Source organism: Nomascus leucogenys, chromosome 24 (genome assembly GCF_006542625.1).
Source record: "Nomascus leucogenys isolate Asia chromosome 24, Asia_NLE_v1, whole genome shotgun sequence".
Taxonomy (NCBI): Eukaryota; Metazoa; Chordata; class Mammalia; order Primates; family Hylobatidae; genus Nomascus; species Nomascus leucogenys.
The window spans coordinates 17,123,437-17,135,657 of record NC_044404.1 but is presented as its reverse complement, the minus strand read 5'-3'; the positions used below and the strand labels follow the sequence as shown (position 1 = coordinate 17,135,657).

Genomic DNA, 12,221 nt, shown 5'->3' with positions numbered 1-12,221 from the left:
CGTCCCATTTGGGAGGCCTTCTCATCAGTCATTTTATGCCTTTAATGCCATTCTAGGTAGGCAGGAAAGGGGTCAGGGCCAGTGGGCCCATGTAGCAGATAGGGAAACTGAGGCCCAGAGAGGGCAAGCCACTTCTTCAAGAGGACCCAAACTAGATGCCAGGCAGGCCCTCTGCCTCTGGGATTTTGCCCATGTGGCTCATTTGGCCTAAGTCTGCTGGCCCAAGGAAAAGTTTCAACCCAACCCTGCCCTTTCCCCCATTCCTCTCATGCAGGGGAGTTGGCGGGCCTGCGGCAGCAAATAATAGCTACGCAGGACAAAGCCAGTCTAGACAAGGAGCTGATGGCCCAGAAGCTGGTGCAGGCTGAGCGGGAGGCCCAGGCCTCTCTGCGGGAGCAGCGGGCAGCCCACGAAGAGGACTTGCAGCGACTCCAGCGCGAAAAGGTTCAGGCAGCTGGGGAGGGGTGGGCAGGACTCTGAGCCAGTGTCTCATCATCGTTCTTGCTCTGCCTCTGTCTCTGTATCTGTGAAATGGGACTTCCTCTCTGTTGTGGAGGCCCTGGGGACAGCTGGGAGGACTGGGGGGATGGGGAGGTTGTGGTCCTTATTAGACATGCAGATTCCCAGGTCCCAAATCTGGTCCAGCCCTGGTAATCCTGATGCAGAGGGTCCACAACCACATTTGGGAAATGCTCACCTAATGTACAGCAGGAAAGCACTTTCATTTGCTAAGAAGTACTGTTTGCATATGAAGGGCCACGCAGACCTGAGCATCTAGAAAGGCAAGGGGCAAGGGAAGTTACTAGAACACTGACTCTGGGGTTGTATTGCCTGGGTTTGAATCTAATCTTGGTCACTTACTGGTGATGCTACCCAAGGTGTCTATGCCTTCTTACCCCACCTGTAGAAATAGGGATAGGATAGTGGAAGGTATTGAGGATGAGCTGAGACCATCTGCATAGAGGGCTTAGCATAGTGACTGGTACTTAGCAAATGCTCCATAAGTTATGATTGCTGGCACTGGCATGCTCTCCAGAGTGGCCCTCAGGACAGGGGCCCTTGGCCACCAAATCCTAGACAGGGCTGCCTCTGACAGAGGTGCAGGCTATGACTGCATGGCTCCAGGGCATGCCACTCACCCTGCAGTCCCCATGGCCTTGGGTGGTTGTTATCACGCTTCTCCAGCAGGTGGCGGTAAAGCTCTTTTTTTTTTTTTTTTTTTTTTTTTTTTTTCTTTTTTTGAGAGGGCGTCTTGCTCTGTTGCTCAGTCTGGATTGCAGTGGCGCAATCTCGGCTCACTGCAACCTCCACTTTCTGGGTTCAAGCGATTCTCCTGCCTCAGCTTCCTGAGTAGCTGGGACTATAGGCGCGCCACTATGCCTGGCTAATTTTTGCATTTTTAGTAGAGACGGGATTTCACCATATTGGTCAGGGTGTCTCGAACTTTTAACCTCGTGATCTGCCCACCTCGGCCTCCCAAAGTGCTGGGATTACAGGCATGAGCTACGGTGAAGCTCTTAAAGAAGGGGCGGCTTGGCCGGTTGTGCTGACTCATGCCTGTAATCCAGCACTTTGGGAGGCCGAGGTGGGCGGATCATGAGGTCAAGAGATTGAGACCATCCTGGCTAACACGGTGAAACCCCCTGTCTACTAAAATCACAAAAAATTAGCTGGGCGTGGTGGCACGCACCTGTAGTCCCAGATACTTGGGAGGGTAAGGCAGAAGAATTGCTTGAACCTGGGAGGCAGGGGTTGTAGTCAGCCGAGATCACGCCACTGCACTCCAGCCTGGGTGACAGAGCAAGACTCCGTCTAAAAAAAAAAAAAAGAAGGGGCAGCTCTGCCTGCTCACAAAGTTGCTAGGGGCAAGTGCTGAGGCAGGCACCTGCCCTCGGGCTCCCGAGGTGGGCTGCTATTTGCCTGTGGGCTCTGCCTGCCCACCTTTCCAGTCCCCAGGGATCTAAACTCCTGTGACCTCCCCCTTGCTTTTCTTGCCCTTGGCATTGCCTGGCTTGGCCTCATTAATGTCCCCAAATCTGTGTTCTTCTCTCCAGCTCCTCTGGCAACCCCTGACCCCCTTCATTCCTCCAGTCCTAACTCCCCTCCATCCCAACCCCAATCCCTCTTCCACAATGGTCGGAACATCCCCTAAGCTAAAAATCAGATTGCTCCTTGTCACCTTGGCTCGAGTCCTCTCTCCCACTCCCCTCACTGTCCTTAGAATCCCCATGGCCCACACGGCCTGTCCTGGCCCCACCCCTGCCTGGGGCTCTGGCACTGTGACTCACTGTGTCTCATTTCCCTCTGTGCCCTGCATCCTCTAGGCCTTTCCAGGGGCTGTGCTCTTGGCCTGGGGTTGTCTTTTCTCTCTTTACCTGGCTGACAGTTACTTGTCCCTCCTCAGGGGATCATGTTCGGACCACCAGGCCAGCCCACAGCTGCTCCTTGGCACTTTCACAGCCCTGGCGTGTCCCCATCATAGCCCTTATCACCCCCTTGTAGCTACCTGGTCACCCTCCCTGTCTCTGAGGGTATGGGGGCCAGATGGTTCTTGCTGCCTTGGTGTTTTGGGGGGTCTGCCTGGGCCCCTCCTGGTGTGTCACAGGCATCCGGGTCTTGGCCCCCTAGGAGGCAGCATGGCGGGAGCTGGAGGCCGAGCGGGCCCAGCTGCAGAGTCAGCTCCAGCGTGAGCAGGAGGAGCTGCTGGCCCGGCTGGAGGCTGAGAAGGAAGAGCTGAGTGAAGAGATTGCTGCCCTGCAGCAGGAGCGCGACGAGGGCCTCCTCCTGGCCGAGAGTGAGAAGCAGCAGGTTCGTGAGCCCTGGCGTGGCCTCTGCTGCTCTCTGAGCTGCTCCCGTTCTGGGGCCGGGCCCCGCTCCGCCATCTGGCAGCTAGGAGCCCTGGGGCAGGCCACTGCCCTCTTGGGGGCCTCAGTTTCCTCACCTGCAGGACGGGAGGATTAGAAGGGGGTTTGTGAGGCTTTGCTGTGCTCCATGCCTGGCACACAGTGAGCACCTGCTCAGTGACAATAACAGTCGTGACACCAGGAAAGCTGTTCCATATTCTCCCATGCCTCATCCCACCCCAGGCCGGGCATGGATCCTCATGGCTGCCTTCTGAGCAGTCCCCACGATGCTCACAGGCATCAGCTGACCCGTCACCCCAAATAACAAATCCCTAACTTTCCTATAGTGTAACGGAGACAGGGCAGACTGCACCCATCTCCTCTCCTCACCAGCTGTGTACCTGGGCGAGTCACTTTACCTCCTTGAGCCTCAGTTTCTTCATCTGTGAAATGGGTAGAATGAAAGACTCTGCTGTCAGGGTGCTGTGGCGGGTTAGTGAGCTCTATGAGTGGTATCCACGTCCGGGATTCTTGTGACTGCCATACTGCCCTTTTCCAGGGCTGCACGCCTGCCCTCGGTCCACCTGCGGTGGCACACTCAGGCCTCTACGCCCCAGTGGGCACATTTCCCAGGCAGCAAGAAGCCTGAGCATGCCCCCAGTACCAGCCCATCCCCCAAGCCCTTTGTCCCCTGCCTCTGCCCAGGCCTTGTCTCTGAAGGAGTCTGAGAAGACGGCGCTGTCAGAGAAGTTGATGGGTACACGGCACAGCCTGGCCACCGTCTCCTTGGAGATGGAGCGGCAGAAACGAGATGCCCAGAGCCGGCAGGAGCAGGACCAGGTAGGGCAGGCTGGGCAGCTGGGCCGCTGTCTCATGGAGAGGCACATCCCTGGCCGAGGAGCCCCCACCGTGGGGAGTCATGGCCTGTCCTGGAGAAGCTTCCAGGCTGTGGGAGAGGAGGTTTAGCCCTTCCTTTGGGAGCCCCCATCTGAGGGAGGTGGCTCAGCCCTGCCCTGATGAATCCTTTTGGCCTGAGGGAGAGCCTGGCTACACGGGCAGCACTCACTATGCATCCACGGTCAGCAGAGGGTCCGGCAGGCCAGCGGGAGGGGCCATGTTTAGAGCTGAAAGTGGACAGTGCACCGAGCGGGTTGGGAGCAGCCAGGGGCTGGGGGACACAGCAGGACCAAGTCTGAGGAGCCCCTCTGTCCCAGAGCACCGTGAACGCTCTGACCTCTGAGCTGCGGGACCTACGGGCCCAGCTGGAGGAGGCTGCTGCGGCCCACGCCCAGGAGGTGAGGAGGCTGCAAGAGCAGGCCCGGGACCTGGGCAGGCAGCGGGACTGCTGTCTTCGCGAGGTGAGCAGCCGCCCCCCTCTTCCGAGCAGCATACCCTAAAAGGCGCTGTGTGCCTGGGGGCCTAGTTCCCCAGGGCCCCGGAAGAGTGTAAGATTCCTCCCTGCATTTGAGGACCAATGAATAGCAATTTAGAAAGGAGGCAGCAAGCATTATGAAGCACCTGTTGTGTACAGGTGGGATTTGGCCTCAAGGAGGGGTGAGTGGGATCTCTGCCCTCTTGGTGTTGTGCTCAGGACGGTCCTGATTGATGGTGACTTCAGGTCAAAACATGACTGATTACAGCATGCCTTGCTCAAATGATAACTCACAGCCTGCGGTCTGAGCACTGCAGAGGGATGGGGCAGGCTCCCTGGGTCCAGGGATCTGGGGTGCAAGACCCAGCTTGAGCGGGAGGTCCCTGACCGCTGGCCTGGGGACACCTGTTGTGCTCACAGGCAGAAGAGCTTCGGACCCAGCTGCGTCTGCTGGAGGATGCCCGTGACGGGCTGCGGCGGGAGCTGCTGGAGGCCCAGCGCAAGCTGCGTGAGAGCCAGGAGGGCCGGGAGGTGCAGCGCCAGGAGGCAGGCGAGCTGCGGCGCAGCCTGGGCGAGGGCGCCAAGGAGCGCGAGGCCCTGCGGCGCTCCAACGAGGAGCTTCGGGCCGCTGTGAAGAAGGCAGAGAGCGAGCGCATCAGGTGGGGCATCGCAGGAGGACCAGCCCTGAGTCCTCATGGAATCCCATCCCTGAAACCTAACTTCACCCCCAAGGTTCTGGGGAAATTGCCCAGATATGGATCCTCTGTCTCCTAAGCAGAGCCTGGCACCTGGGTCATTTTAGGAAGGTTTCCTCCCTGTTGATTGGGGAAAGGGGCCGAGGGGCAGCGGGCAGCGTTGGGTCCAGACTCAGACCCACCCACCGTCATCACCCTAGAAACCAGGTCCCCTCCTGGAGTCACTGGTCTACCCCTCCCAGCCGAGGGCCTGGGCCCCAGCCCTGGAGAGCTCAGCTCTTCAGAGAGGCCACGTGGGCAGGTCAGGTGGCAGTGCCTGACCCACTCCAGGAATTGGAGGAGGCGGCTTTTGTGCAGAGCCACTGACTACTCCCAGGACCCAGGGCAGCCCCTGACCTCTGCCCTCTCCAGCCTGAAGCTTGCCAATGAGGACAAGGAGCAGAAGCTGGCACTCCTAGAGGAGGCACGGACAGCCGTGGGCAAGGAGGCCGGGGAGCTGCGAACTGGGCTGCAGGAGGTGGAGCGCTCACGGCTGGAGGCTCGGCGGGAGCTTCAGGAGCTCCGGCGTCAGGTACTCTCCCTGTGCCACCCTGGGGCTTGCTGTGTGCCCCGAGCCAGTAGCTCCCCCTTTCTGGAATCATGTTTCTCCCTATGTAAAACCGGGGGCTTGAACTATGACAAGCCCTCTCACCTAACCTTGGTGTGAATGGATGGGCTTTGAGGAGTCCTTGAATCCCTGAAACTGTGCAAAAGTCTGTGTGCATTTGTGTGCACGCTCAGCCTCACATTTCTCCAAGGAGAGGAGCTGGTGTCCTTGTCCAGTTCTCAAAGGAATCTGCGAACAACAAAAGGTACAGATTTCGTGAACTAGGTCAGAGGTTGGCAAATTGTTTTTTGTAAAGAGCCCAAATGGTCAATATTTCCAGCTTTATGGGCCACACAGTCTCTGTTGCAACTACTTGAGTCTGCTGGGGTAGTGAGAAAGCAGTCCCAAACAGTGCATGAACAGAGGGGTGTGGGTTCCAGTAAAACTTTGTTTAGGGACACTGAAATGTGAATTTTCTGTCATTTTCGTGTGTCAAGAAATGTTGTTCTTCCTTTAGAAATGATCCATTTTCAATGATTTTAAAATGTAAAAAAAAAAAAAAAAAAAAAAAACATCATTAGCTCAGACACTTGTAGAAACAGGAGACGGGCTGAATTTGGCCTGTGAGCTGTAGTTTGCTGACCCGTGAATTCGATGATCTGCAAACTCAACAGCAGCATGCATTGAAGCAGCACCTGCTGTCTACTGGGCACTGGCCTGGACACCGTGGGTTCAGGTTTCTCACTCTAGAAGAGGCAAAGAACAGGAAATGGCCTCATTCAGCCCCTAGGCGCTGCCTCACCCAGAGATATCACAACCAGGTCAGGCGCAGTGGCTCACGCCTGTAATCTCAGCACTTTGGGAGGCGGAAGCCAGTGGATTGCTTGAGCCCAGGAGTTCGAGACCAGCCTGGGTAACATGGTGAAAACCTGTCTCTACTAAAAATACAAAAAATCAGCCAGCTGTGGTGGCTCATGCCTTTAATCTCATGCTTTGGGAGGCCAAGGTAGGAGGATTGCTTGAGCCTAGGAGTTCAAGACCAGCCCAGGCAACATAGTGAGAACCAGTCTCTACAAAAAAATTTAAAAATAGCTAGGCATGGTGACACGCTCCTGGAGTCCCAGCTACTCGGGAGGCTGAGGTGGGAGTATCCCTTGAGCCCGGGAAGTCAAGGCTGCAGTGAGCTGTGATCGCATAACCGCACTCCAACCTGGGCGACAAAGCAAGACCCTGTCTCTAAAAAAAGTTTTTAAACTTTTAATTTTTATTTTACTTATTTATTTACTTTTTGAGATGGAGTTTCGCTCTTGTCGCCCAGGCTAGAGTGCAGTGGGGCAATCTCGGCTCACCGCAACCTCCGCCTCCCGGGTTCAAGTAATTCTCCTGCCTTAGCCTCTCGAGTAGCTGGGATTACAGATGCCCACCACCACACCTAGCTAGTTTTTTTGTAGTTTTAGTAGAGACGGGGTTTCACCATGTGGGCCAGGCTGGTCTCGAACTCCTGATGTCAGGTGATCCACCCACCTTGGCCTCCCAAAGTGCTGGGATTACAGGCGTGAGCCACCATGCCTGGCCCCCCCAAATTTTTTTAATTAAAAAAATTGTTGGCCGGGCATGGTGGCTCACGCCTGTAATCCCAGCACTTTGGGAGGCCGAGACGGGCGGATCACGAGGTCAGGAGATCGAGACCATCCTGGCTAACAAGGTGAAACCCCGTCTCTACGAAAAATACAAAAAATTAGCCAGGCGCAGTGGCAGTTGCCTGTAGTCCCAGCTACTCGGGAGGCTGAGGCAGGAGAATGGCATGAACCCGGGAGGCGGAGCTTGCAGTGAGCTGAAGTCGCGCCACCGCGCTCCAGCCTGGGCGACAGAGCGAGATTCCGTCTCAAAAAAAAAAAAAAAAATTGTTTTTAATTACAAAAAAAGAGATACCACAACCGGATAGCCAGAGATATTCTGATACTCTGATAGCCAGAGATACCACAGGCCCCTTCACGAGAAACCACAAGACTCCCTGAAAGGAGCTGGCGTTTGCGTGCCAGCTTTTGCTGGACGCGTTGCATGCTACGGCGTCTCCTGTTACCCCTGCTGTAGCACATGGGGGAGGTAGGCAGTACCCCCACCTGCTCCTGTGGAGAAATAGGGGCTTAGAACATTGCCGTTGTCTCAGATCGAATCCCAGTCTGCTGTCTGTGGGCTGTGTGACCTTGGGCAGGTTACTTCGACTCTCTAAGGCTTAGTTTTCTCATCTGTTAAATAGGGATAATGTTACTACCTACCTCATATAGCATTGTACCAAGATTAAATGAGTTAATATAACTGAAGTGCTTAGAACAGGACTGGACACATGATAAGCGCTCCAAAAACGTTCATCACCATTGTAGAGGGGAAAGATAACCCAGGGAGCTGTGGTTCCTGCCTGTGAACTCCTGGTCTGCTAAGGGCTGAGCCCTCCTATTATACCCACCCACTCATGAAAGGTAGTTTTGACCCATTGATTAAATGATAAACAGGCCACTGGTGCCCAAGTGCCTGGCATCGCCCAAGTTCAGTGTGGTTATCTAGGGGCCGGCTCCCAGTGGATATGGGGTGGTATTTGATACATGTGTCCCTACAGCAGTAGGTCCCAAGTGGCCTTGGGCCAGGACTGGGAGGGTACAGGGGCAGAGCTGAACCTGCTGCCATTCCCGCGCTCTCACAGATGAAGATGCTGGACAGTGAGAACACCAGACTGGGCCGGGAGCTGGCGGAGCTGCAGGGCCGCCTGGCGCTGGGCGAGCGGGCAGAGAAGGAGAGCCGGCGGGAAACCCTGGGCCTGCGGCAGAGGCTGCTGAAGGGCGAGGCCAGCCTGGAGGTGATGCGGCAGGAGGTAACTGAGCAGGCGGGCGGGCTGGTGCATCTTTCCTCCCCCCAGCAGGAAGCAGGTGGGCATCCCAGTGCTGGGACCATTCTGAAAGGCCACTCCCTAGGGCTTGTTCCTTGCCCCACTCCTTGAGACTCTTCCCCAGTTGTAGTAACAACAACCCAAAGAACAGTGGGCCTACTGTGTGCTGGCACAAAATGGGTAGGGAGAGGCCCTGTAGATACGACCTTGTTTGATCTTCCCAGCAGCCCCATGGGGTAGGTACTGTTAGCCCCATTTTTATTTATTTATTTTTTTTGAAATGGAGTCTCACTCTGTCACCCAGGCTGGAGTGCACTGACACCATCTCGGCTCACTGCAACCTCCACTTCCTGGGTTCAAGCGATTCTTCTGCCTCAGCCTCCAGAGTTGCTGGGATTACAGGTGCTCACCATCACGCCCAGCTAATTTTTTGTATTTTTAGTAGAGACAGGATTTCACCATGTTGGTCAGGCTTGTCTCAAACTCCTGACCTCAGGTGATCCACCTGCCTTGGCCTCCCAAAGTGCTGAGATTACAGGTGTGAGCCACCATGCCCGTCCTACCATTAGCCCCATTTTACAGAGCCCTCAGAGAGGTCGAGGGATCTACCCAAGGTCACACAGCCACCTAGGTCTGTCTGACTCCAAAGCCCACATGCTACCCGCTCTGCCTTTTCTGGCTGTTTCATCGCCATGAATCTGTTTTATGGCCCGAACCAAGTCACGTCATCTCTGTGCCTCAGAGCACTCGTGAGAGACGGGCTAGCACAGCTGGGCATGTATGAAGGGCCCTGGCACAGGTCCTGGCACCCAGCTGCTCAGTAGATGGGGTTTCCAGTGAAACTGGTGACTGTGAGAGGTTGACTCTCTAAATGGCAGGGGTAGCTTTGTGTCTGTGTGACCATGTATCCCATCAGTAAATGATACTTTACTGCATGCCCCCACTGTGTGCAGATTTATTGATAAATTATGGGCAAGGGGGGCAATGTAGCTTAGTGGTTAAGGGAACAGCCTCTGGACACAGCTCCCTTTGGAACCAGTGGGCACTTAACCTTCCTGGCTGTTCACTGTGTTCCCAAGTGTAGCCCGCAGCCCCCATGTGGCCCCGTGTGGTGTGCCTCCCCGCCTTCCCCCGACCCCCCAGGGCCGTGAGTACATGTGATTAATAAGCTGCTATCAAGCTATTAAAAAAAAAAAAAAACACACAGAAACAAAAACAGCCGGGCGCAGTGGCTCACACCTGTAATCCCAGCACTTTGGGAGGCCGAGGCTGGCGGATCACTTGAGGCCAGGAGTTCGAGACCAGTCTGGCTAACGTGGCAAAACCCCGTCTCTACTAAAAATACAAAAATTAGCTGGGCATGGTGGTGCTCACCTGTAATCCCAGCTACTCGGAGGCTGAGGCGGGAGGATCACTTGAACCCAGGAGGCAGAGGTTTCAGTGAGCCGAGATTGCACCACTGCACTCCAGCCTGGGTGACAGAGCTAGACTCTGTCTCCAAAAACAAACAAACAAAAAACCCACAAAAACAACAACAAAAACAGCCTTTGGAGCTAGAGTGCCTGGCTTTGAATCCCAGCTCTGCAGTTTACTAACTCTGGCCTTGGACAAGTTAGTTACTTAGCATCTCTGTGCCTGTTTCATCTTCTGTAAAGTGAGATCCATTCATAGAGTAGTAATTAGAGTTCATATTTTTTGGAAAGTTGCTTAGTGCCTGGCACTGATAAGCCCTATGTATTCAAATGCCAGCTGTTATTACTAATAAACTATGGGCATTACAGGCTTGTATAAAGAATCAAGAGATTAATAAACAAATTATAGGATTTCCTCCCACGGGGAAGTTTTTGCATCGCCTGCTTCAGTGGTGAGCACTAAAGGAGAAAGAGTTGTGCTGACCACACAGCCAGGGAAGGTGGGCTCCAGTCTGGGCCTTAGGGGTGGAGGCGTCGGGTTGGGGGAGGCCTTGCCAACCCCCACCTCCTGGCATCACTCCAGCTCCAGGTAGCCCGGCGGAAGCTGCAGGAACAAGAAGGCGAGTTCCGGACCCGCGAGCGACGCCTGCTGGGCTCCCTGGAGGAGGCGCGTGGCACTGAAAAGCAGCAGCTGGACCACGCCCACGGCCTGGAGCTGAAGCTGGAGGCGGCACGGGCCGAGGCTGCAGAGCTGGGCCTGCGGCTGAGCGCAGCCGAGGGCCGGGCACAAGGCCTGGAGGCCGAGCTGGCCCGCGTGGAGGTGCAGCGGCGCGCGGCGGAGGCCCAGCTGGGTGGCTTGCGCTCGGCTCTGCGCCGGGGCCTCGGCCTGGGTCGCGCGCCCAGCCCAGCCCCGCGGCCAGTGTCCGGCTCCCCTGCCCGGGACGCACCCGCAGGAGGTGAGGGCAGTGCCACGCAGCAGGGAAGGGGGGAGGTGGGCTGGCCGCACTGAGGCCCCGCCTCCACATCGCAGGTTTTTTTTCAAGGAGCCCACCACAGCCCTCCACTGAGGTCCGCTTCTTAGCCCCGTCCCCTCACCGAAGCCCCTCCCTTCACTGATCTGTGCTTCTCAAGGGCGCTTCTTTTTTCTTTAGACAAGGCCTCACTCTGTTTCCCAGGCTCAAGTGGTCCTCCCTCCTCAGCCTCCTGAGTAGCTGGGACTACAGGTGTGCCACCACGCCCAGCTAATTTTTGTAGTTTTTGTGGAGATGGGGTCTCACTATGTTGCCCAGGCTGGTCTTAAACTCCCAGCCTCAAGCGATCCTCCTGTCTCGGCCTCAGTGTTGGGATTAGAGGCATGAGCCACGGCACCTGGTCTAGGCCACTTAGTTTTTGGGGGAAGTGGGGTGGTTTTTTTCGATATTTGAGACAGGATCTCACTCTGTCACCTCAGTTGAAGTGCAGTAGCGTGATCTTGGCTCCCTCTGCCTTGGCAACCTCTGCCTCCTGGGCTCAAGTGATCCTCCCACCTCAACCTCCTTTGTAGCTGAGACTACAGGTGTGCACTACAATGTCTGCTTAATTTTTGTGTTTTTAGTAGAGATGGGGTTTTGCTATATTGCCCAGGCTGGTCTTGAACTCCTGGACTCAAGTAATCCTCCCGCTGGGATTACAGGTGTGAGCCGCTGTGCCTTTCCTGGACCAGGGGATGGAGGGCTCTTAATGCCCTTGACTCCTTATCTGATTTTCTGAGCCTCCATCCTGCCATATACTCCCATATACTTTCAGTCATCTCTAGGTTACTTACGATACCAAATACAGCTAAGTGGAAATCGTTGTTACACTGTATTGTTTTTAATTATTCTTTTTTTTTTGAGATGGCGTCTTGCTCTATTGCCCAGGCCGGAGTGCAGTAGCACGATCTCGGCTCACTGCAACCTCTGCTTCCTGGGTTCAAGTGATTCTCCTGTCTCAGCCCCCTGAGTAGCTGGGAGACTACAGGCGCGTGCCACCACGCCTGGCTAATTTTTGTATTTTTAGTAGAGACGGGGTTTCCGCATGTTGGTCAGGCTGGTCTTGAACTCCTGACCTTACGTGATCTGCCCACCTCAGCCTCCCAAAGTGCTGGGATTAAAGGCGTGAGCCACTGTGCCCGGCACACCCAGCTAATTTTGTGTGTGTGTGTGTGTGTGTGTGTGTGTGTGTGTGTGTATATATATGTATATTTTTTTTTAGTAGAGATGGGGTTTCACCATGTTGGACAGGCTGGTATCAAACTCCTGACCTCCAGTCGGTATGATCTGGGAACAGATGATGGTGATGGCTGCACAACAGTGTGAATGTAATTCATGCCGCGCAGTTGTACACTCAAAAACGATGAAAATGGCCGGACACGTTGGCTCATGCTTGTAATCCCAGCACTTTGGGAGGCT

The 12,221-nt window shown here is 55.3% G+C and overlaps 1 protein-coding gene across 9 annotated transcripts in view; it reads left to right on the top strand.

Annotated features, from left to right (window-relative positions):
* Nucleotides 1–12,221, top strand: part of CROCC (ciliary rootlet coiled-coil, rootletin) — a 60,255-nt gene that overhangs the window by 37,995 nt on the left and 10,039 nt on the right. For all 9 annotated transcript variants that reach the window (XR_004028492.1, XM_030805785.1, XM_030805789.1 and 6 more), the window contains 8 exons: nucleotides 275–444; nucleotides 2,629–2,808; nucleotides 3,549–3,683; nucleotides 4,058–4,201; nucleotides 4,636–4,874; nucleotides 5,322–5,481; nucleotides 8,198–8,365; nucleotides 10,376–10,748. Coding sequence is in view for 8 of the 9 variants with exons in the window: in XM_030805785.1 (XP_030661645.1) it covers nucleotides 275–444; nucleotides 2,629–2,808; nucleotides 3,549–3,683; nucleotides 4,058–4,201; nucleotides 4,636–4,874; nucleotides 5,322–5,481; nucleotides 8,198–8,365; nucleotides 10,376–10,748 (1,569 nt within the window). In the remaining variant the exon portion in view is untranslated. The remainder of the gene's footprint in view (nucleotides 1–274; nucleotides 445–2,628; nucleotides 2,809–3,548; nucleotides 3,684–4,057; nucleotides 4,202–4,635; nucleotides 4,875–5,321; nucleotides 5,482–8,197; nucleotides 8,366–10,375; nucleotides 10,749–12,221) is intronic.